The sequence below is a fragment of the Chrysemys picta genome, chromosome 2 (assembly GCF_011386835.1).
Source record: "Chrysemys picta bellii isolate R12L10 chromosome 2, ASM1138683v2, whole genome shotgun sequence".
NCBI classification, from domain to species: Eukaryota; Metazoa; Chordata; order Testudines; family Emydidae; genus Chrysemys; species Chrysemys picta.
The window spans coordinates 170,757,325-170,781,254 of NC_088792.1; the positions used below are offsets into that span (position 1 = coordinate 170,757,325).

At 50.4% G+C, this 23,930-nt stretch overlaps 1 protein-coding gene across 1 annotated transcript; it reads left to right on the forward strand.

Moving 5' to 3' along the window:
• Positions 1-584: 584 nt before the first annotated feature.
• On the forward strand, positions 585-2,695 carry LOC135981610 (myb/SANT-like DNA-binding domain-containing protein 2). The gene is made up of 2 exons (XM_065584868.1): positions 585-1,307; positions 2,302-2,695. The coding sequence occupies exons 1-2, from the start codon at positions 731-733 to the stop codon at positions 2,547-2,549; spliced, it is 825 nt and encodes a 274-aa protein (XP_065440940.1). The 5' UTR covers positions 585-730; the 3' UTR covers positions 2,550-2,695.
• Positions 2,696-23,930: the final 21,235 nt, after the last annotated feature.

Below are 23,930 nucleotides of genomic sequence, written 5' to 3' on the forward strand. Positions count from 1 at the left end.
TTTACATTATGTTCCATAACAGTGTGGTCTCAGCATTAGTAAAAAATAAGGTTGAATCTGTTACTAACGTCTTGGTTTCAAAGGCTCTGGTTTGTTTGAACCTGATCAGAGGAGGATCTGCTAGAATCTTTGTATATAGAGAGGGCCAAATATGTGGGGCTATGGAAGGCCACATTGGACAGTGTGGATCTGTAAACGCAATGCCCTATCCCTGAAGATTTAGAAACTCTGATATACTGAGTATTTTTTTTTTTTTGAGGAATAACATAAGTCTGCAAAATGCCTCATATAGAATTATTTGCAGTTGTACTAGGCTCATTGGTTTCCCTTCTGAGGCCTGGTCTACACTAGGCGTTTATGTCGAAGTTAGCGCCGTTACATCGAATTAACCCTGCACCCGTCCACACTGCGATGCTATTTAGTTCGACATAGAGGTCTCTTTAATTTGACTTCTGTACTCCTCCCCGACGAGGGGAGTAGCGCCAAATTCGACATGGCCATGTCGAATTAGGCTAGGTGTGGATGGAAATCGACGCTAATAGCTCCGGGAGCTATCCCACAGTGCACCACTCTGTTGACGCTCTGGACAGCAGTGCGGGCTCGTATGCTCTGACCAGCCACACAGGAAAAGCCCCGGGAAAATTTGAATTGGAATTCCTTTTCCTGTCTGGCCAGTTTGAATCTCATTTCCTGTCTGGACATCGTGGCGAGCACAGCAGCACTGGCAACGATGCAGAGCTCTCCAGCAGTGATGGCCGTGCAGTCTGTGAATAGAAAGAGGGCCCCAGCATGGACTGATCGGGAAGTCTTGGATCTCATCGCTGTGTGGGGCGATGAGTCCGTGCTTTCCGAGCTGCGATCCAAAAGACGGAATGCAAAGATCTACGAGAAGATCTCTAAAGACATGGCAGAGAGAGGATACAGCCGGGATGCAACGCAGTGCCGCGTGAAAATCGAGGAGCTGAGACAAGGCTACCAGAAGACCAAAGAGGCAAACGGACGCTCCGGATCCCATCCCCAGACATCCCGTTTCTACGAGGCACTGCATTCCATCCTCGGTGCGGCCGCCACCACTACCCCACCAGTGACCGTGGACTCTGAGGATGGGGTAGTGTCCACGGCCGGTTCCTCAGACATGTTAGGGGACGTAGAAGATGAGGAAGGAGATGAGGAGGGCGAGGCAGTCGGCAGCGCTCACAACGCTGATTTCCCCGACAGCCAGGATCTCTTCATCACCCTTACAGAGATCCCCTATGAAGCGTCCCCAGCCGTTACCCCGGACACAGAATCTGGTGAAGGATCAGCCAGTAAGTGTTGTAAACATCTAAACATTTATTTTTAACAAAACAGGAATATTAACAATTAAAAGAATGGGTTGTTCATGATTAGTGTGCCCTATGCGCTTAACGGTTTAGTCATGGGCAGTGCAAGTTTTGAACAAAAATCTAGCAATGTCCGGTTTTCAGTGATTGTCCTGCACAAGCCGCTCTACTGTTTATTCCCTGCTACTGCAGCTACAGTAAAATGCGGTCTATATGTCCGGGGATAGAGCAGTAGTCCTCCTGGGATATCTCCACGAAGCTCTCCTGGAGGTAACTTGAAAGCCGTTCCATGAGGTTCCTGGGGAGAGCGGCCTTATTGGGTCCTCCGAAGTACGAGACGTTGCCGCGCCACGAGACTATCACGTACTCGGGAATCATTGCTCTGCATAGCAGGGCGGCATACGGCCCTGGTCTTTGGAGGCTTTCCCGGAGCATTCTCTGTCTGTCGCTCTCAGAGATCCTCATCAGGGTGATGTCGCCCATGGTGACCTGCTTTTAATTAGGTAGGGGAATGTTAGTGTTGGGACTGCTTTCCCGTTCCTTGACAGAACTGTAACCGCTGGTTTTTAGCCACGCGGTGGAGGCGGGAGAGGGGCAGCTGAAAGGGATCGTTCCCGGGGACAGCCGCGAGGGGGTGGGACAGGGGCAGAGTTCCCGCTTGCCGGATTGCTGGCTGCAGGAACTGACATAGCTTTAAATGTGAAATGAGGCCAGTGGTAATCTAAAAGTTTTAAACTGCCACAAGTGTACGGCTTACCATGTCTGCCTGCAACAGAAATTCCGTTGTGCTGCCCCGCTTCTCAAATGTGCTGTGCAAGACCCCAGGCACTGAATGCGAAGGCCGAAAATTCGACCTTGTGCTGAGTGCGCATGTGATAGGTGCTGTGCATGGTCTTGTTCACAGAGAAAGACTATGTTCTTTGTTCACAACTACATTTTTCTTTCTGAGGAATTCACTCCCTTTTTCCCATTTCCACAGCCCCATCTGCGACTGTCTCACAACCTAGCCTGGAATCACACTCCCAGAGGCTAGCACGGATTAGGCGTAGGAAGAGGAGGACACGGGAGGACATGTTCTCTGAGCTTATGTCCTGTTCCCAAGCCCAGGCAGCACAGCAGACCCAGTGGCGGGAGAACTTGACCCAAATCACCAAGCCAACATGGATTGGGAGGAGAGGTGGCGGCAGGAAGACCAGCAGGCGACTCAAACGCTGCTTGGACTACTGAGGGAGCAAACGGACACGCTCCGGCGCCTTGTGGATGTTCTGCAGGAACGGAGGCAGGAGGACAGAGCCCCGCTGCAGTCCATCTCTTACCGCCCTCCCCTGCCACCAAGTCCCATACCCACCTCACCCAAAGTGCAAAGAAGGAGAGGCGGCAGAGTCCCTGCTAAGTCTCACTCCACCCCTGCAGAGAGCTCTAGTAGCAGAAGGCTCTCATTTCCCAAAATTTGAAAAGTTCTTTCCTTCCCGCCTGACACAAGCCCCCGTCCAAGTTTCACCTCCCAATGCCATGTGTAGTTGATAATAAAAAATACGTTTCTGTAAACTACTGTTTCAATCATGTTCTTTTGGAGGAGGATGGGAAAGGGGGTTGGTAATTGGACAGGACAGTCACCTTTGGCAGGGTACATAGTCGGGGGCAGGCACAGCAGCAGGGCACATACACAGTGCAGTGATGCAGTGACTAGTTACCCTGGTTAGTCTGGGAGGTTGTTTTCATGTTATGTGGTGGGGGGTGGGTTGCTCTGTGACTTTGTGGCAGGGGAGGGCAATTACAGATCTTAAGCGGCGGTCCTTAGGCAGGATCACAGAGCCACACAGCAGGGGATCTGTAACCGTCCTCCCGCTGCCACAAAGTCACATAGACCCCCCCATACACACAGTCCCGATCAGGAGGGGTGACAGGCTCCGTTGAAACAACCATCCCACCGCAGCAGAGCCTGTCAATCCTTGAGTTTAGAAGCTGCATTAGCGTCACTACACTACACCCGCTCCGCACCACAGTCTGCGTCCCAGTTTTAAAAAATTCCCGCGAAAACAGTATTAAAGAAAACGGTGTGCTTTAACAAAGTAGAACTATTTTTATTTCGCAACGTGTGTTGGAAGGGGGGTGAAGGGGGTATGTAACTGGATAGGATAGTCAACATTACCTGGGTAAAGAAACGGGGGCAGGTTTAGCTTCTCAGTACACAAACTTTAAAGTCACAGGTTACCCTGCTCACTGAGGAACTTTGCTTTCAAAGCCTCCCGGATGCACAGCGCTTCCCGCTGGTCTCTTCTAATCGCCCGGCTGTCTGGCTGTGAGTAATCAGCAGCCAGGCTATTTTCCTCAACCTCCCACCCCGCCATAAAGGTCTCCCCCTTGCTCTCACAGAGATTGTGGAGCACACAGCAAGCTGCTATAACAATGGGGATATTGGTTTCGCTGAGATCACAGCGAGTCAGTAAGCTTCTCCATCTCCCCTTGAGACGGCCAAAAGCACACTCCACCACCATTCTGCACTTGCTCAGCCGGTAGTTGAAGAGTTCTTTTTCAGTGTCCAGGGCGCCAGTATAGGGCTTCATGAGCCAGGGCATTAGCGGGTAGGCTGGGTCCCCGAGGATGACTATAGGCATCTCCATATCCCCAACAGTTATTTTGTGGTCCGGGAAGTAAATACCTTGTTGCAGCCGTCTAAACAGACCAGAGTTCCTGAAAACACGAGCGTCATGAACCTTGCCCGGCCATCCCACGTAGATGTTGGTAAAACGTCCCCTGTGGTCCACCAGTGCTTGCAGCACCATGGAAAAGTAGCCCTTTCGGTTAATGTACTGGGTGGCCTGGTGGTCCGGTGCCAGGATAGGGATGTGAGTTCCATCTATGGCCCCACCGCAGTTTGGGAATCCCATCGCTGCGAAGCCATCTATGATCGCCTCCACGTTTCCCAGGGTCACTACCTTTGGCAGCAGTACATCAACGATTGCCTTGGCTACTTGCATCACAACAACCCCCACGGTAGATTTGCCCACCCCAAACTGGTTCGCGACTGACCGGTAGCTGTCTGGCGTTGCAAGCTTCCACAGGGCTATGGCCACTCGCTTCTGTACACTCAGTGCAGCTCGCAACCGGGTGTCACTGCGCTTCAGGGCAGGGGACAGCAACTCACAAAGTTCAAGGAAAGTTCCCTTCCGCATGCGAAAGTTTCGCAGCCACTGGGATTCATCCCAGACCTGCAGCACTATGCGGTCCCACCACTCAGTGCTTGTTTCCCGTGCCCAGAATCGCCGTTCCACGGCATCAGCATGACCCGTTGCCACCGCGATGTCCTCGGCGCTGGGTCCCCTGCTTTCTGACAGGTCCGTGCTACTCTCAGACTTCAGGACATCACCGCGGTGCCGTAGCCTCCTCGCCTGACTTTTCTGCATCTGCCTCAGGGAAAGGTGTATGATAAGCTGCGAGGCGTTGAGAGCGGCCACAACTGCAGCGATGGTCGCAGCGTGCTCCATGCTCGCAGTGCTGTGGCGTCCGCGCTGTCAATGACTGGAAAAGTGCGCGAAATGATTTCCCGCCGGCGCTTTCAGGGAGGGAGGGCAGGAGTGATGGACGGATGACGACAGTTACCCAAAAGCACCCTCGACACATTTTGTTACCCAGAAGGCATTGCCGGCTACACCCAGAATTCCAATGGGCAGAGGGGACTGCGGGAACTGTGGGATAGCTGACCATAGTGCACCGCTTCGAATGTCGACGCTTTCACCATTAGTGTGGACGCACAAAGTCGAATTACTGTCCTTAGTGTGGACACACACGTTCGAATTTGCAATATCGATTACAAAAATTCGATGCAAGTAAAATCGAACTACTCTCGTAGTGTAGACAAGGCCTGAAAATAATAATAATTCTGGGCCTGATTGTTCAGCCTTTAAAAGTCAAACATCTGTTGATAACAAGTGGTGCTTTTGCCCAAGTAATGATTAGGTCCTGTTTGGTTGCACGCTCGTTCCCTTACTGCAGGCTTAGGCCTGGTCTACACTTGAAAATTATACCGTATAACTATGTCTGTTAGGAGTGTGATTATTTCTCTGATATTGGTATATCTCTACAAGCCCTAGTGTAGATGTCATTATACCAATAAAGGTGACTTATATTAGTAAAGTTATCACCTTCCTGTGTGGGGAGAAGCTATACCCATAAAAAGCCCTTTTACACTGATATAATGGCATTGCTTTAATTATACTGGTTAAAGCAATACAACTTTTTAGTGTAGAAAAGACCATAAAACAGTTTGAAAAATGTAGCCCTGAATGTAGAAACAAATTACTTGTCATGTTACATTGTTCAAACTTGCCATGTCTTTGGACTGTTATATAGGGATTTAGGGAATGGAAAATCTCTTAGTAAATCCTTCCTTTGGCTTTGGTTGTTTGATGATTGTGAGATACAAATATGTCAGCTTGCTCCAGCAACATGATATGCAGAGTCCAAATGGTTGTAATATCAAATCTGATAAAAGTAAAACCATCTACTTCTTGAACTATAGGTAAGTATTTTGACATAATACACTTGTCCCTGAATCTCCTTGCCGAGTTTTGTGGTTCCACGATCACATTTTCCTATTTTTTTTAAGATGGTCTCCCCTGTTCTCATATCAGAAATTTACACAAATAGGGAAAACTGATTATACAGGGGAATGGTGAAAGTTACTATACCCACAGGCAAGATATATAAAAATGGTGCTTAAAGTCAGGCTAAATCCTGATTAAGGTGTCTAGATAAGTGACCTAATTTTTAAAACTTAAGCAAACACCACCTCCAATTTAAGACAGTAGGAGATTCTATGAGTGTGGGATTTTTGAAAATCAATTCACTCATTTGGGGTCTTAATCAGGCACCATGGGTGAAATTGGAGCCCCACTGAAATCAATGACAAAACTCCCATTGACTTCACTGAAGCCAGCATTTCATCCTAGAGGCCTGAATGTGGAACCCGGGGTCTAACTTCAGGCACACATCTTGGCCAAAGCACAGTCACACACACACAACCTACAAAATATATATTTTTCTCTTTTTAAAAAAACTCTCATTTATACTAGTCCTATGTGTTACTGGAAAATAATCAGACAAGTGTACTTTAAAGGATTGGTAAATGTTTGAAAATTAGCTTTTCCATTCAGCCCCTGGTCATAGGGGCGGTACAATATAGGAAGCCACAAGAAAATTTTCTCTAGGAAAGGGTAGAGGATTTCTAAAGGATATCATTTTGCTTCATGTTGGTGTCTCCTGACCAGAAAATACCATGCGTCACAAAATGCAGAACATAATGTATGCTGATTTTGGAATGATGAATAAGTTGGACTTAGTCTTGCTGCTTGCGTGGCCTCTTTATGACAACTCTTCTTTTAACTGTGTCAACATACATGCCTATGAGATACCAGAGGAATGTTGACATTTGGTCATTGTCTGATCTGTACACTCTGAACAGCCCTTTCTGCAAACTAAGCAGTGCATTCTGCATAAGGACTTCTGATATCTTCAGTTTAAAGTCTTCTGAAATTAGAAATGTGCTAAATTGGGTTGGTTAAAGTTCTAAATCATAGAAGATTTAATATTAAACCACATACTCTGTTAAACATTTGATATCATTTGCATATGAGCAATTATATGGTCAACTGTATCAAGCGGGCTGGCCAGGTTATGAAAATACCTTGGAAAGAGACATTTGACCAGATTCTGCTTTCAGTTACACTGGTATAAATCCAGAGCAACTCAGTTAAAACCACTTGATTTGGGATTTACTGTGGTGTAATTGATATCAGAATCTGGCTCTTGGACTCTATTTCTTACCATAGTTAAACGCTAGCTAGCTCTGGCACACTATTTGGAACTTCCCAAATGGTTGTATGGGTTATATTTATTATATATATATTCCTACACATACATGTAAAAATTGTTCCACAGTTGTCACATTATGGAAGGGGGCGGTGGAACAAAAGGCCTACTTTCTTTCATGTTAGGTGGGAATGCCCAGAGACACATGAGTTTGAGGATAAAGTATTTGCAGATCTGAATTCCACTCTCTGCTACTCAGTTCACATGTCTGTTAGGAAAGAGAGATTGAACAAATCCAGAGATCATTAGAACACAAAGCTAATGCTCTTTCTGCATCCTTAAAGTTGGCCAGAAAATCTAGCATTTTCAAATGAATAGCAGTAAGTCCTCCCCACTTGGATAGATCTACCCAGCTAGATTTTATTTTTACATATAAACAAGAACTTTCAACAAATGAGAGAATCTCCTTAACAGATAAAATGATACGGTCCATAGGCTAATTGAGGATTAACTCCCTTTTGGAAAATAGCACGAGGAAATTTGGGGGGGGGGGGAATTTGACAACTATTTATTACAGAACTTCTGGACAACTCCTCCCCCCCCATGTTTTAACAAGTTGGTTCTCTCATCTGGTAGTGCAGAACCAGGCAAATAATGGAAAGAAAATCCATTAGCTAATTTATTAGAACGATGATGATGATGATGGGCGATGAGTCCTCAGGTGGCTAAAAAGGCCAATCCTTGAACCGGAAATTCTATTACAATTAAGGCAGATGTTTTCAGGCTCAGTAGGAGGTTGTTGACCATGACTGGAGACCAGTCTCTCCCTCCTCCTGCACCTCTTGTCCTCTTCAGCTTGTTGGTGAACAAGTTCAAAATGCAGGGGACCATCACGTAGGACTTCACTCCATTTTAAGTGATCCTGGGCAAGTGTCTCCCAAGTATCAATGTCAATATTACATTTTTTTAGGTTGTCCTTCAGCAAGTCCTTATAACGCTTCCGTTGTCCACCCACGGTACGCTACCCTTCTTTCAGCTGAGAGAACAGGACCTGTTTTGGGAGGTGATGGTTTGGCATCCGGACAACGTGACCAGTCCAGCAGAATTGCTGATGGATGATCATTGCCTCAATACTGGTGATCTTTGCCTCTTCCAGAACACTAATATTGGTGCGCCTGTTTTCCCATTTGATCTTACGAAGGCAGTGTTGATGGCACTGGCACTGGTCAGGCGATGTTGAATTTCTGCATCAATGTCTGCCTCGGATGAAAGATGACTTCCAAGGTAGAGGAAATGATCGACCTTCTCCAGTGCCACTCCATTGATTTTGATAGATGGGGCATGTAATACATCATTTGGAGAGGTGCTGATAGAGCACTTTAGTCTTCTTGATATTAAGAGTGAAACCAAGACATGCGTAAGCATCGGCAAACACATTCATGATAGCTTGAAGATCTTTCTCAGAGTGGGCAAAGATTGCGTTGTCATCAGCATACTGAAGTTCCACAATAGATGTTGTAGAGATCTTACTCTTGGCTTTCAGCCTGCTAAGCCTGAACGGCTTTCCATCCATTCTGTAAATGATTTCAATGCCAGCTGTAAATTTCCCAGCAATTAGGTAAAGAATGACAGCAATAAAAAGCACAAACATGGTTGGAGCGATGATACAGCTCTGTTTAACTCATTTGTACTTTGAAAGGTTCGTTCTGGGAGCCTGTGCTGCTCAGAAGAGTCGCTTTCATGTTATCATGAAGCAATTTTAGGACATTCATGTATTTATCAGGACATCCAATCTTAGAAAGTACAGTCCAGAGGGCACGGTGACTTACTGAATCAAAGGCTTTAGTTAGATCAATAAAAGCCATGTACAGTGGTCCGTTTTGCTCCTGACACTTTTCTTGCAGCTGCCATGCTGTGAAGATCATATCCGCAGTTCAACGACATGGTCAGAAACCACTCTGTGACTCTGGTAAAATTTCTTCTGACAGGGGTAGAAGGCGGGTTGCAAGGATCCACGCCAGAACTTTGCCTGCAATGGCTAGGAGGGAGATATGATAACTTCCACAATCCACTTTATCCCCTTTCTTGAAGAGGGTGACAATCAGGGCATCCCTCATTTCACTGGGTACCTCCTCCTTTATCCAGATTTTAAGGATAAGCAGGTAAAGCTGCTGAATTAGTTCTGGTCCACCGTTTTTAAAGATTTCAGCGGGGATTCCATCTAGACCTGCTGCCTTGTTGTTCTTCATCTGCTTGGTGGAATTGTGTACCTCATACAAACTGAGAGTGTCTCCGAGCTCATCACTAAATGTCGTTGAGGGATTTGCTCAAGGACTTCATCTGCAACCATAGAATTATGTCAAGGAGATCTCACTGGAAAGAACATTTTGAAGAATTGATGGCTTCATTGTCCTGCAGAAGTGTGGTTCCGTCCTTAGAGCGAAGAGGATTCATACCATGACAAATTGGCCCATAAACAGCTTTGGTGGCACTGAAGAAACCACATGTATTGAGGATGTTCGCGAGATGTTGGAGTTCTTGTGCTTGCTTAGTCCACCATTTGTTCTTAAATTCTCTGGTTTTACGTTGTACTTCCGCCCTCACCTTGGCATGGGCTTCTCTCTTCATATTACAATGTATGTCATTCTGCCAAGCACGAAATGCCATTCTCTTCTCATTGATGAGTTGCTCAATTTCAGCATCATTCTCGTCAAACCAGTCCTGATGTTTTCTGGTTTGGTAGCCTATGGTATCCTCACAGGCATTGATGATTACTGCTTTCAACTGGCTCCAATGTTCCTCAATTTCTTCCAGAAACTCTGATGGGAGCTTTTCTTTTAAGACTGCTTGGAAGTGGTCCCACTTAATAGGGTCCTTCAAATCTTGAACCTTCAGCTTGCGCCTGACCTGCTTCTTTTGCAGCCTCCATTTGGGAGGGATCTTAATTTTCATTGTGGATCAAATAAGGTGACGATCTGTCCAACAGTCATCAGAACTTGTCATTGCTCTTGTGAGAAGTACGTCATTACGAACTATGATGTAGCCGAGGAGATGCCAGTGCTTTGACTGTGGGTGTCTCCATGGTGTTTTGAACTTTTCCTTTTGTCGGAAAAGAGTGTTCGTAATAATAATTTAACGTTCAACACACTTGGTCAGGAGCCGAATGGTAAAATGGTTTCCAACTGAGATTAAAAATCTTCCTTTACATTCTCATTGGCATCCAGTGTTGGTGCATAGGCGCTCACAATAGTTGCCTGTTGATTTTTGGTGAGCCTCAATCGGAGTGTCATAAACCGCTCATTGATTCCAACTGGTACCTCAGAGAGGCACCTTAGCAGCTTGTTCTTTATAGCAAAGCTCACTCCATGAAATTGGGGTTCATCTATAGATTTTCCCTTCCAGAAGTAGGTGTATCCTCCTTTCTCCTACCTCAACTGTCCTTCGTCAGCTCTTCTAGTTTCGGACAAAGGAGCAATATCGATGTTATACCGACTCCATTCACGAGCAATAATGGCTATATGTCGCTCTGGTCAGCTGTTTGAGTTGTCCATCAGGGTACGTACATACCAAGTTTCAAAGTTGAAAAGTTTCTTACATTTTCGACCGCTGAGGTGGCGATGCTGCTGGATGCATCTATCCAGCCAGGAGAAACAGAGGCAAGACTATTTTTAGGGTACCTTTTCTAACCCTCCTCCCCATGTGGGGAATCCTAAAAAGGACTGTTCAGTCGTGGGTGCAGCTGCCAAGATGCTCGACCCACCTCAATCCTCGAGCAAGACGACTGTATCACACACTCACCGCCTGTGTGTCAGTCTGTGACTAGGAACTTCCTGATTTCATTGTCCTGTTCCCATTGCCACTCGCCGATTGCCACCGGACTTTTGACTTGTGCAAATGTTATTTTCCCAAAAACTGGAAGATGCCCGGGCGGGACTTATTTTAAAGTGGGGAGACTGGTGCACAACAGTCAACACAGTATCCTTGACAGATAGAGGACTTGAAATCAATGGCATGGACACCATGACGATTGGAGGATCACTATCTGCTGCAGCCTTCATCCACCTCCACAGCCGTTGTACATTACACAACAGTTTCACCTCCATTATGCAGTTATCCTCCGTCTGCTCTGCTGTTAGGGACTTCTTGGATCACACTTTGTTTGGAACCTCACCCTTGACTGTTCTGCCATGGGTGACCCCATTTTTAATTTTTTTTTGTTCTAGACTGCAGACTCTCACTAAGGTATTGCATATATCCATAAGTGATTAGCAAATGTCAAGCACTCTGAAGTGGTTTAATAAAAATGCAATGTCTCATCTAATGTACGCAGTGGGGACCAATGAAAACTAGCCTTCACAGGAGGGTAGTGCTTAACTGCCCAATATATTTCCCTATTTATTAATGGTGATAAGTTCTTTCTAGTCTCTTAATTTATAGACTGCTGCACTGGACAAAGTTAATTATCTTTCACTGTGGGCTCAGTCTTCTGCCACTTCTGAAACAGAACTAAGTCAAGATCATGCCTTAAATGCGGCTATTCAAAAGTTGTATCCTGTGTGATCCTGCAGGAAACCTGCATTACAATAGTATTTCCTGTAGGAAAGATTTTCACAGGAGCTGTGGAATAAGTTGCAGTACGCTATGGAAACAACAACATTTTGAGTGGGTGGCACATTCGTGTACCCTTCTGTCAAGTGCCGATGGCAGCAACATTTGCCAGATTCAATCTATCCGGGAATCTTTTTATAAAATAAATAAAATTATGTCTCAAGTGCCCACCCAGAGCTATACTACTTCTGTCTCTGGGACATAAATAAAACCTCCCTGGTCACATTGAATCGTTTTCCCCTCACATGCAATCACTCAAAAGTCTTTTGGGAACATGGCACACATGTAAGTTTTTATCTGGAGTGTGGGGGGGAGGGAAGAGCGGGAGGAGGAATCAGTAAAAAGAAACATGGAAACTCAGTATTAGGTTGCATTTAAGAAACTGAGCAACCCTAACTAATACATTAATACAAATCCCCAGTCCTAAATAATGAATGTCCAGTTTATGGAGATCCAAAACTCTGTCTCACCACATACCCACCCACCTAAAACCACATTCACGGGTTGAGTTAGTCTTAGTGGTTGTCAAAGACATCTGAGGGTGACTGTCCCCCACTGATCTGCTCCGGGCCGGATAGCACTGCTCCGACGTGCAGCTATCTGGTCCAGTTTTGTGATTTCAGCTCTGCTTCCACCAGCCAGAGGAAGTCAGGTCAGCGCTGCAGCCAGTGCTGCTCCAGTCACTCCTTGCCCAGAAATCATCTCTACTTGCCACCACTGGGCCAACTGAGTCCCCTCAGTCCTCACTGTAGAGTCAGCTCTGCTTCTATAGCCACTGGTTGAGTCCAGGATATTCTTCCAGAGAGAGTTCAGGTGAGGAAATGAAAAGAAACCAGGTTGCTTGGCTAGAGTTCATGAGATACCACTCTTCATCTCCAGGATACAGCCTTTTGCCAGCCTTTTGCTTAGCCTGAGCTTCATTACCCAACCAACGTCCATTACTCATAAAGTCTAGGTTTTTTGCCGCCACAAGCGGAAAAAAAGAAGGCCAGAGTTCAAGTGCTTGAAAGCCGCCCCTTGAAAAGTGCTGCCCCAAGCACGTAGAGCTGGTCTTGTACCTAGGGTATATCCTGCACAATTCCTGTGTCCTTTTATGAGTACCATAAAAATAATAATCTATGGTCACATTTATTCATCAAATCATAAGCCAATTCCAAACAAAACAACAACATTTGGTAGGTGGAATTATGGCTAAAAAACATTGTAATTCAAGTGAAGCTGGCCTGAGAGCTCCATCCCATTAGTTATTCTAGCCCAGGGGCTAACTCTCAAATGTCTGGCTAAGGCATTCCACCAAGTCCCGCAGAGGCATCTTCCAGTTTTTAGGTAAATAATATTTGCACATGTCAAAAGTCCGGTGAAGAGAGAAGCCCATGCCAAGGTGAGGACGGAAGTACAACGTAAAACCAGAGAATTTAAGAACAAATGGTGAACTGAGAAAATGCAAGAACTCCAGCATCTTGTGAACATCCACAATACATGTGGTTTCTTTAGTCCCACAAAGCTGTTTATGGGCCAATTTGTCATGGTATGAATCCTCTTTGCTCTAAGGATGGAATCACACTTCTGAAGGACAACGAAGCCATCAATTCTCGCTGGAAAAAACATTTTGAAGATCTCCTTAACCGTAATTCTATGGTTGCAGATAAAGTCCTTGAGCAAATCCCCCAACGACATTTAGGGATGAGCTCGGAGACACTCTCAGTTTGTATGAGGTACACAATGCCACCAAGCAGATGAAGAACAACAAGGCAGCAGATCTAGATGGAATCCCCGCTGAAATCTTTAAAAACGGTGGACCAGAACTAATTCAGCAGCTTTACCTGCTTATCCTTAAAATCTGGATAAAGGAGGAGGTACCTAGTGAAATGAGGGATGCCCTGATTGTCACCCTCTTCAAGAAAGGGGATAAAGTGGATTGTGGAAGTTATCGTGGTATCTCCCTCTTAGCCATTGCAGGCAAAGTTCTGGCGTGGATCCTTGCAACCCACCTTCTACCCCTGTCAGAAGAAATTTTACCAGAGTCACAGAGTGGTTTCTGACCATGTTGTGGAACTGCGGATATGATCTTCACAGCATGGCAGCTGCAAGAAAAGTGTCGGGAGCAAAACTGACCACTGTACATGGCTTTTATTGATCTAACTAAAGCCTTTGACTCAGTGAATTGCCGTGCCCTCTGGACTGTACTTTCTAAGATTGGATGTCCTGATAAATACATGAATGTCCTAAAATTGCTTCATGATAACATGAAAGCGACTCTTCTGAGCAGCACAGGCTCCCAGAGAGAACCTTTCAAAGTACAAACAGGAGTAAAACAGGACTGTATCATCGCTCCAACCATGTTTGTGCTTTTTATTGCTGTCATTCTTTACCTAATTGCTGGGAAATTTACAGCTGGTGTTGAAATGGATGGAAAGCTGTTCAGGCTTAGCAGGCTGAAAACTGAAATCCAAGAGTAAGATTTCCACAGCATTTATTGTGGAACTTCAGTATGCTGATGACAACGCAATCTTTGCCCACTCTGAGAAAGATCTTCAAGCTATCATGAATGTGTTTGCCGATGCATACGCATGTCTTGGTTTCACTCTTAGAGCACTTTAGTCTTCTTGATATTATCAGCCCTCTCTAAATGATGTATTACATGCCCCATCTATCAAAATCAATGGAGTGGCATTGAAGAATGTTGATCATTTCCTCTACCTTGGAAGTCATCCAAGGCAGATATTGATGCAGAAATTCAATATAGCCTGATCTCTGCCAGTGTAACTTTTTCTCATTTATGGCACAGGGTCTTTGAAGATCACAACATTCAAACAGACCCTCAGCTTCTTGTTTATCAAGCCGTTATTCTCCCAACACTCTTATATGGGTCTGAAACTTGGACAACCTATAGACACCACTTGAAAGTCCTTGAGAGGCACCATCAATGCTGCCTTCGTAAGATCTGAAGATCATATGGGAAAACAGATGCACCAATATTAGTGTTCTGGAAGAGGCAAAGACCACCAGTATCGAGGCAATGATCATCTGTCAGCAATTCTGCCGGACTGGTCACGTTTTCCGGATGCCAGACTATCACCTCCCAAAACAGGTCCTGTTCTCTCAGCTGAAAGAAGGGTACCGTAACATGGGTGGACAATGGAAGCATTATAAGGACTTGCTGAAGGACAAGCTAAAAAAATGTAAGATTGACATTGATACTTGGGAGACACTTGCCCAGGATCGCTTAAAATAGAGTGAAGTCCTACTTGATGGTCCCCCTGCATTTTGAACATGCTCACCGACAAGCTGAAGAGAACAAGAGGAAGGAGAGACTGGGCTCCAGTCATGGTCAACAGCCTCCTGCTGCGCCTGAAAACATCTGCCTTAATTGTAATAGAATTTGTGGTTCAAGGATTGGCCTTATCATAACTCCTATAGAAGATGATCATACTTGGTAATGAGTATCATCATCATTGTTCTAATAAATTAGCTAATTGATTTTCTTTCCATTATTTGCCCGGTTCTGCACTACCAGATGAGAGAACCAACTTGTTAAAACATGGGGGGTAGAGAGCGGTAGAGAGGAGTTGTCCAGAAGTTCTGTAATAAATAGTTGTTAAACCTTTTTTTTCCCCCTCCACTTTCCTTGTGCTATTTTCCAAAAGAGAGTTAATCCTCAATTAGCCTATGGACCATATCATTATATCTGTTTAAGGAGATTCTCTCATATGTTGAAAGTTCTTGTTTGCAGAAGCTACATAATATTGTTCATAATTATATGTAAAAATAAAATCTAGCTGGGTAGATCCATCCAAGTGGGGTGCTATTCATTTGCAAATACTTTATCCTCAAACTCATGTCTCTCTGGGCATTCCCCCCTAACATGAAAGAAAGTAGTTCTTTTATTCCACCCTTCCCCATCCCCACCCCCCTGTAATGTAAGTGACAACCGAGGAACAATTTACATGTATATGTAGGAATATATATATAAAACCCATACAACCATTTGGGAAGCTCCAAATAGTGTGCCAGAGCTAGCTAGGGTTTAACTATGGTAAAAAAATAGAGTCCAAGAGCCAGATTCTGATGTCAATTACACTACAGTAAATCCCAAATTAAGTGGTTGCTCTGGATTTATACCAGTGTAACTGAAAGCAGAATCTGGTCAAAAGTCTCTTTCCAAGATATTTTCAAAACCTGGCCAGCCAGCTTGATGCAGTTGACCATATAGTTGCAGTGATAGAATAAACTGCAGGTTCAAATCAAGTCTCTGGAGTACATCCACAGCTGGGATGGGTCATTCAGTCCTTTGTATAGAGCTTCCTTTTATAGCAAAGTCCCTCCAGAAGTATGAAGCAGGATTGAAGACAAGATGGAGACGAGGCATCAGCCTTTTATAGTCTCTTGCCGTGTGGTCTTTGCTTTCTTTGTCCCAAGGACACTCTATCCAGCATGTGGCATAGAAAAACCTTAGAGTTCTGTCCATAGGCAGGTCCCTGCATGCCTTGCTGAGTCACAAGGTGTATCTACCTTCTCTCAATGGATCAATTGTATAGCTCATGGTCCTCAGTGGGCCATCAAGCAGGCTAGGCAGAACTAACACAAACTTGTCTGGGGTGTTCCCCGGAAGCATAGCACAAGTTTGAAATACAGACAGTATAGAGCCAATATTCATAACGTCAACTACAAAACTGATACACATATACAGATAGCATAATTATAATCATCCAATCAGAACCTCTCCATAGACCCCTTCCACGACAACCTTTATACAATATTGGCTGCAAATATATAACAGTGGTCAAAACGGTAATCTATACAGTTACAGATTATGTCAATAGCATCACAGGAGGTGACACGGCATCAGTGAGACTGATATTGGAATACTGCATCCAGTTTGGTGTCCTCCTTTGAAAAAGATATTGTGAAATGGGAGCTGGGGCAGCAAAGAGCCACCAAATGTTCTGAGGGCTGGAGAAAAATGCCTTCTAGTGAGCGATTGAAAGAGCTCAACCTCTTTAGCTTACCAAAAGAAGATTGAAAGGTGACTTCATTGAAGTGTTGAAATGCCTTAATGGAGAGAGAAGATTGGGTATTAAAGGGCTCTTTAATCGAGCAGAGAAAGGCAGAAGAAGACCCAGTGGCTGGAAGGTGAAAAGAGACAAATTCATATTACAAATAAAGCACAAATATTCAACAGCGAGAATGATTCACCACAGGAACAAGCTACCAAGGAAAGTGGTGGATTCGCCCTCTCTTGCTGTCATTGAATGAAGTTTAGATGCCTTTCTGGAATGTGTTTGCCCCCAAAGTAGCTATGGTGTCATACAGGAGGCCTGTGACATGCAGGGGGTCAGATTAGATGCTCTAATGGTCTCTTCTGGCCATCAAGTCTACTAATTTCTGAAAAACTGAGTGTAGCATTGGGAGCAGTGTCTGAGGTTTTACTGTCTAGTCGGCTTGCTTCCTAAAATGAACACGCCTTGAGTGGGGTGATCCACAGGGAGTAGCTCAAAGCTTCCAAGTGCCTGGCCAGGGGCAGGACATTAGCACAGCAAGGGAGGGGCATGGCAGTGACATCACAAAGGCCTTTTGCAGGACCTCAGACTATTGGTCAAAGGTGCTGACCTCACAGAGAGATGCTGACATCAGCCAGGCAGGACAGAGGCGAGTGGCCCGGGAAACCTCAGAGACTCCTGTGGCTTTGCTTCAGCAAGTCTCTGTCTCGAGGTCTCTCTTTGAGGACTGAGAGAACATTCGGGTTCACGTACGTGAGTGGCAGGAGGAACCTCTTTCAAGTTTTCTCCTTCCCTTTTTGTGATTTGTACTAGAAAGCAGACGTCCCTGTGTAGAAGGTAAGAGCCTCCTCGAGGTTTGAAACCTGTTCAGTCTGATCCATCGGGTGAGAGTTGAATTCTAGGCATGGAAAACACGAGCTTAAGGAGGCAGAATTTTATTCCGCACCTGGGATTTTGTCCCTTAGAATCACTGGGGACATTGGGGTTTGTCCTTTTTGTTTCACCTTTTCCTCCAGCCCTCCCTCCTTTCTTTTCTTCTCTTGCTTCTTTTGTCCTTTCCCCTGTTCCCCTCCCAACACCAGGGTGTGTGTGTTTGTGTGTCGCGGGGGAGTGCTCTGCAGCTCCCACGGCGGGAGGTCCACCCAAAAATGTGGGGCTGAAATAGTGCCCCAGCAGTGATCCCCACCAGTAGCGTAGCTAGGGGCGGTGCAGGGGAAGCAGCCACTTCCCCTCAGCACATTTTCCAAAAGTGGCACCTTAGTCAGGGGTTACCATGGCGCCAGCGGGCGGGGCCCACGCTCCGCTCTGAAGCTTGGCCTGCCCTGACCTCCTGCACGCAAAGGGGGGCAGCACGGCCGGAGGAGCCATGGGGGGGGGGGCGGCACGGCCGGAGGAGCCATGAGGGGGGGCCGCAGGGGCGGAACGGCGCGGCCAGAGGAGCCATCCTTTGGGCTCTCTGGTGAGCACCCTCAGCTTCCCGTTCTCAGCCTCTACCCTGACTGGCTGAGCAGGGGGTTATTGACAGGGAGGAGACTCAGGTCCTTGTTCTCTTTTAAGACCAAGTAAATAAGTCCTAAGCAGTTCTATGTTTGATGAATTTTGCTGCTTCTCTGCATTAATTGTCTCTGAGCAGCTCATGATTCTCTCTACCATTGCAGTTCTCCTAAAATACTTGCTGAATAATTACTGTGCACTGTTGTTGGTCCGGAACTCATCTGAGAGCACTTTATTCAGGAAATTCAAGATCCGATAGTTAGTTTGAAAATCAGGGCTCTTGGGTGCTATTCCCAACTCTGCCACTGACTGACTGTGTGACCTAAGACAAGTCAATTCTCCTTTCTCAACCTTAGCTTCTCCCTCTTTCAAGTAGGGATAATAATGATCCGCTCCTACTTACCTCATGGTGGGTGGAGGATGGAGATCCATTGGAGAGTGTCACTAGGAGGAGTGCATAATATGAGGTGTCCTATCACATTTACTCAGATCAGATTGTGACATAATAGAATAGCTGAAATAGTTTATTTTATTTGTATTTTTTTATTTTGAAATTGATGAGAGCAGCAACTACTTAGCTCAGACTGAAGCATCTTATCTAATTTTCGAGATCTAAGTGTCTCCTCTTGGTGTGCGAGGAGACAGTTTAGCACACTGTGACAAAGAGGAGATGCTTTTGTTTTGCAACAAAATATTTTTGCAAAGAACTTTCATCCCACTTGTTATGAGTTCAAGAAACAAACTGGTTTAGTCTGAATGGGATTTTATGACAGAAACGGTTTCAATGAAATTTCCCCACCATCTCGATTCCTGGGCTCTATCCCTGCCCAGGGGTGAAAGGAACTTAAAGGATTTACCATTACGCCGGAGTCCTGAGCGGGGGTGTAGCCTCAACCGGAAGAGGCGGGGCCTCTCAAGATTTAAAGGCCCAGGGGCTCCGGCTGTGGCTGGGAGCCCCAGGGCCTTTAAATCACCCCGGAGCTACCAGCTGCAGAGGCGGCTGGGAGCCGCAGGGCTCAGGGGCGAATTAAAGGGCCCAGGGCTCCAGCCACCGCGAAGCTCTGGGCCCTTTAAATCACCGCGGGAGACCGGCTGCCGGAGCTCCAGCGGCGCTTTAAAGGGCCCAGGGCTCTCCACAGCGGCTGGAGCCCTGGGCCCTTTAAATCACCGCCGCGGAAGCCGGTCCAGTCTGGCACAGCGTACTGGCTCTTGCCGCTACGCTGTACCGGACCGGACTGGTTTACTTTCCCCTCTGCCGTGCTTCTGGGGGGTTTGTTGTCCATTAGAACAGGAGTCAGGACTGGTGGCTTCTCTTTCTGGCTCTGCCACCGCCGTGCTGTCTAGGCGCGGTGCTCAGCAGGGGCTGGGGCCGGGGGCCGGCGCGGTGCTGGGCCGGTGGTGCGGGCACTTGGCCGGGGGCTGGCGCGGTGCTCGGCCGAGGGCCGGGGGCGCGGCCACTTGGCCGGGGACCGGCGCGGTGCTGGGCCAGGGGCTGGTGCCAGCGCGGTGCTGGGCCGGGGGCCGGGCCCTGGGCCGGTGTGGTGCTCAGCCGGGGCCGGCACGGTGCTGGGCGGGGGCCGGCGCGGTGCTGGGCCGGGGGCCGGGCCGGGGGCCGGCGCAGTGCTGGGCCGGGGGCCGGCGCAGTGCTGGGCCGGGGGCCGGCGCGGTGCTGGGCCGGGGGCTGGTGCCAGCGCGGTGCTGGGCCGGGGGATGGTGCCGGCGCGGTGCTGGGCCGGGGGATGGTGCCGGCGCGGTGCTGGGCCGGGGGCTGGTGCCAGCGCGGTGCTGGGCCGGGGGCCGGGCCCTGGGCCGGCGCAGTGCTCGGCCGGGGGCCGGGCCGGGGACCGGGCCGGGGACGCAGGGCCGGGGGCCGGCGTGGTGCTGGGCCGGTGGTGCGGGCACTTGGCTGGGGGCCGGCGCGGTGCTGGGCCGAGGGCCATGCCGGGGGCCGGCGCGGTGCTGGGCCGGGGGCCGGGCTGGGGGCCGGGCGCAGTGCTGCGCCGGGGGCTGGTGCGGTGCTGGGCCGGCGGTGTGGCCACTTGGCTGGGGGCCGGCGCGGTGCTCGGCCGGGGGCCAGGCCGGGGGCGCGGGCACTGGGCCATGGGCCGGTGCGGTGCTGGGCCGGGGGCCGCGCCAGAGGCCGGTGTGGTGCTCGGCCGGGGCCGGCGCGGTGCTGGGCGGGGGCCGGCGCGGTGCTAGGCCGGGAGCCGGGCCAGGGGCTGGGCCGGTGGCCGGCGCAGTGCTGGGCTGGGGGGCGGCGCGGTGCTCGGCCGGGGGCTGGTGCAGTGCTGGACCGGCGGTGTGGGCACTTGGCCGGGGGCCGGCGCAGTGCTCGGCCGGGGGCCGGTACGGGGGCTGGGCCGGAGGCGCGGACACTTGGCCAGGGGCTGGTGCGGTGCTGGGCCGGGGGCCGTGCCAGGAGCCGGCGCAGTGCTCGGCCGGGGGCTGGTGCGGTGCTGGGCCAGGGGCCGGCGCGGTGCTCAGACGGGGACTGGCGCGGTGCTGGGCCGGGGTCCAGGCCGGGGGCCGGTGCAGTGCTCGGCCGGGGGCTGGTGCGGTGCTGGGCCGGGGGCCGGCGTGGTGCTCGGGGCCGGGCCAGGGGCTGGCGCGGGCACTTGGCCGGGGGCCGGTGCGGGCACTTGGCCGGGGGCCGGCGCGGTGCTCGGCCGGGGGCGGGGGCACTTGGCTGGGGGGCCGGCATGGTGTTCGGCCGGAGCCGGGGGCGGGGGCGCAGGCACTTGGCCGGGGGCTGGTGCTGTGCTCTGCCGGGGGCCGGGGCCGGCGTGGTGCTCGGCCGGGGGTCGGGGGCGCGTGCACTTGGCCGGGGGCAGGCGCCCCAGGGCCCGAGCCGGGTGGGAGACGCCGGGGCCAGAGCCTCTTCTCCATGTCTGGCTGTCCAACGGAGAGGGTACCTACTGGGTCCGGCAGGGATCAGTCCGGGGGCTGGTACTATTCAATATTTTCCTTCAGGATTTGGAAAATGGAGTGGAGAGCATGCTTCTACAATTTGCAAATGACACCAAGCACTTTGGAGCAGAGGATTGGAATTCAAAACGCCCTTTACAAATTGGAGACTTGGTCTTCTTGAGCCAGACTCCATGGCTGGGCCCCTGTCTCTAGACTAGGCTGAAGTGAAACCCCAGAGCCAAACACTCCTCCTCCTGGGCAGTGCGCTCCCACCTTCAATGGGCAGATGCTGCTTAGCGCTGTCAGAGCAGCTTTTGCTGCGGGCTTCTCCCAGCACTTTCCAATAGTGGGAAAGTATGAAATCCCCGTTTGACTGCTGGGGACAGAGCCAGAGACGGGGGAGCAACTTGCCCAAAGTCCCACAGGAAAAGGAAAACAACCATCAGTGGAACCAACAGGAAACCCAGCAATGGAACTCAGGAGTCCTGGCTCCCAGTCCCCTGGTCCAATCACTCCAGCGGAGCACACTCCCTCTCAAAGGCAGGGGGAGTGGACATGGAGGCCTGGTTGTAATTGCCAGCTGTGGGAGGGAGTGTGCAGCAGTGGTTAGCGAAGGAGCCTGGAAAGAAGGCCTGCTGGGTCCCATCCATTCTTCTGACACTTGGTGTGACCCTGAGCCAGTAGCTTCCCCTCCCAGGCCTGGTTCTCATCAGTAGGGTTGGGGTTGCAGTCCCGACAGTCCAGGGGGGTTGGGAGGCTCCAGGAAGGTGTGTAAAGTGCTGGGATGTCGGGATCCCGGAGGCGCTGTCACCCTGCACTAGGGCGGTGTTCTGCACCCCCTGCTGCTGGCCGAGTTTCTCTGTCCCTTGACAATAAGACAGACTCTTGTTTTCACAGCCAGCCGATCGCCCCGTGCCATCACCCTGCCTTCTTCCTGGACAGGGTAACCCTTCAGCTCACCACCACCCTCTCCAGCCTGCCTTGGGCTTGGAGAGTGAGGAGAAGGGCGAGGGACGACCCTCAACATCCGCCATCCATCTCTCCGTCACCAGAGCAAGTGAGTGGCATTAGGGTTCCTCGGTGGCGTCCCCTGTCTGTCTGGGGAGAGGCAGAAAGAGGGGAAGAGAATCTCTCCCAAAGGAGATTGGATTTGCAAACAGCCCCCAGGAACCTCTCGCTCTCAGACCGGGAAGGGACTTCTCCAGAGCCGTCTCCAGTGTGTTTGGCAAGGTCCCAGCAATGGAGCTCCCAGCCCTTCCCTTGAGGGAGACTGTTCCCCAGGCTGAGAGTCTGTGAGCTGGGCCAGACCCAGTGAGCTGCTGAGCATGGAAATCAATGGGAACCGAGGGGGCCCTGGCCTTGCTATGCCTAGGGACTTTGAAGTGGGGAATGGTTTCCCAGGAGAAGTCCAGACTCCTGGGTTCAGGGCCGGGTTTAGCAAGTGCGGGGCCCAATTCCTGGGGTGGCCCTTCGGATTGCCGGCTGGGGGAGGTGGCCCCGCGGGGCTGCCGCACTCTGGACGGCGCTCTGGCCAGGAATGCAGGGCGACGGGGCTTGCCGCGGTCCGGCCGGCGGTCTGGCCGGGGTCGTGGAGCTGCAGGGCTGTTGCGGTCCGGCTGAGGCTGCGGGGCCACGGGGCTGGCCGGAGCTGCAGCCAGGGTCGCAGGGCCGTGGGGCAGCCACGTTCTGGCTGGAGATCCAGCCGGGGTCGCGGAGCTGCCGTGGTCCGGCCGGAGCTCCAGCCAGGAGAGCGGGGCTGCAGGGCTGGCCGTGCTCCTCCGGAGCTACAGCCGGGGTCAGGGGGTCACAGGGCTGCCGCGCTCCGGCCTGGGTCGCGGGGCCACGGGGCTGCCACGCTCCGCCGGAGCTCTGGCCAGGGGAGCGGGGCCCCCGAAGACTAATGCCGCTGGGGTGAGTGCGCGGGGCCCTCTTAGGCGCGGGGCCCGATTCTGGGGAATCGGGCGAATCGGCCTAAAGCCTGCCCTGCCTGGGTTCTATTCCTTCTCTAGCCTGGGCGGAGGGTGGGGGGGTGTGAGTGTGGTCTGGGGTGGCAGGAGGTAGCTGCTTGTCCAATGTCTTTGTGACTGACCCCAGTGCTCGAAAAGGACGAGACTCCCTGGTTCTTGCAGCCCCAGCGATGACGAGGGGGAGCGTTGAGGGGGAGCAGATCATGCAATGAACTCCTGCCAGTGGGGGTAGCTTGCCCTCCCTGCACCCCTGTGGGGGGAGCAGGAACTGCTCCGGCTGGGGCAGGGATGGGGAGGGACCAAACAGGCTGGTTAGTGAGAGGCTGCCTTGACTCCAGACTCACGCCTGCTCCCTGCTGGGTTCCAGGATGGCCAGGCTCCTGAGGATGTTCAGGAAGAAGGCTCTGCAGGTGGCCCCAGAGCCTGAGGGAAGCAGCCACCATCTTCCCCAGGAGCGAAGCAGCCCCTCCGTCCCCGCTGGAGGGGAAGAAGCTCCCGGCCGCGCCAGGAGGTGCTCAGCCTTCTGGCGGAGGAAACCCATTCCCGGCACAGGCGCCGAGGTGGGAGCATCACCTCCCAAGCCAAAATGGAGCTGGGCCAGGCTGCGGCTGGGTAGGCAGGACCCAGCCCAGGGGCGGAACCGGGCAGAGTGGCTCTGGGGCTTGTTGTTGTGTGGGCAGCAGCGGCCCCAGGAGCCCAGCCCCAACTTCCAGCACGGGGCATCGCCTTGCTCGGTCAGTGAGGACCTTCCAGCCTCCCCAGGGCAGGAGGTGGAGGATCCCTCTGCCAGCCCCAGCAGCTCAGGCCGCTCCCCATCCGAC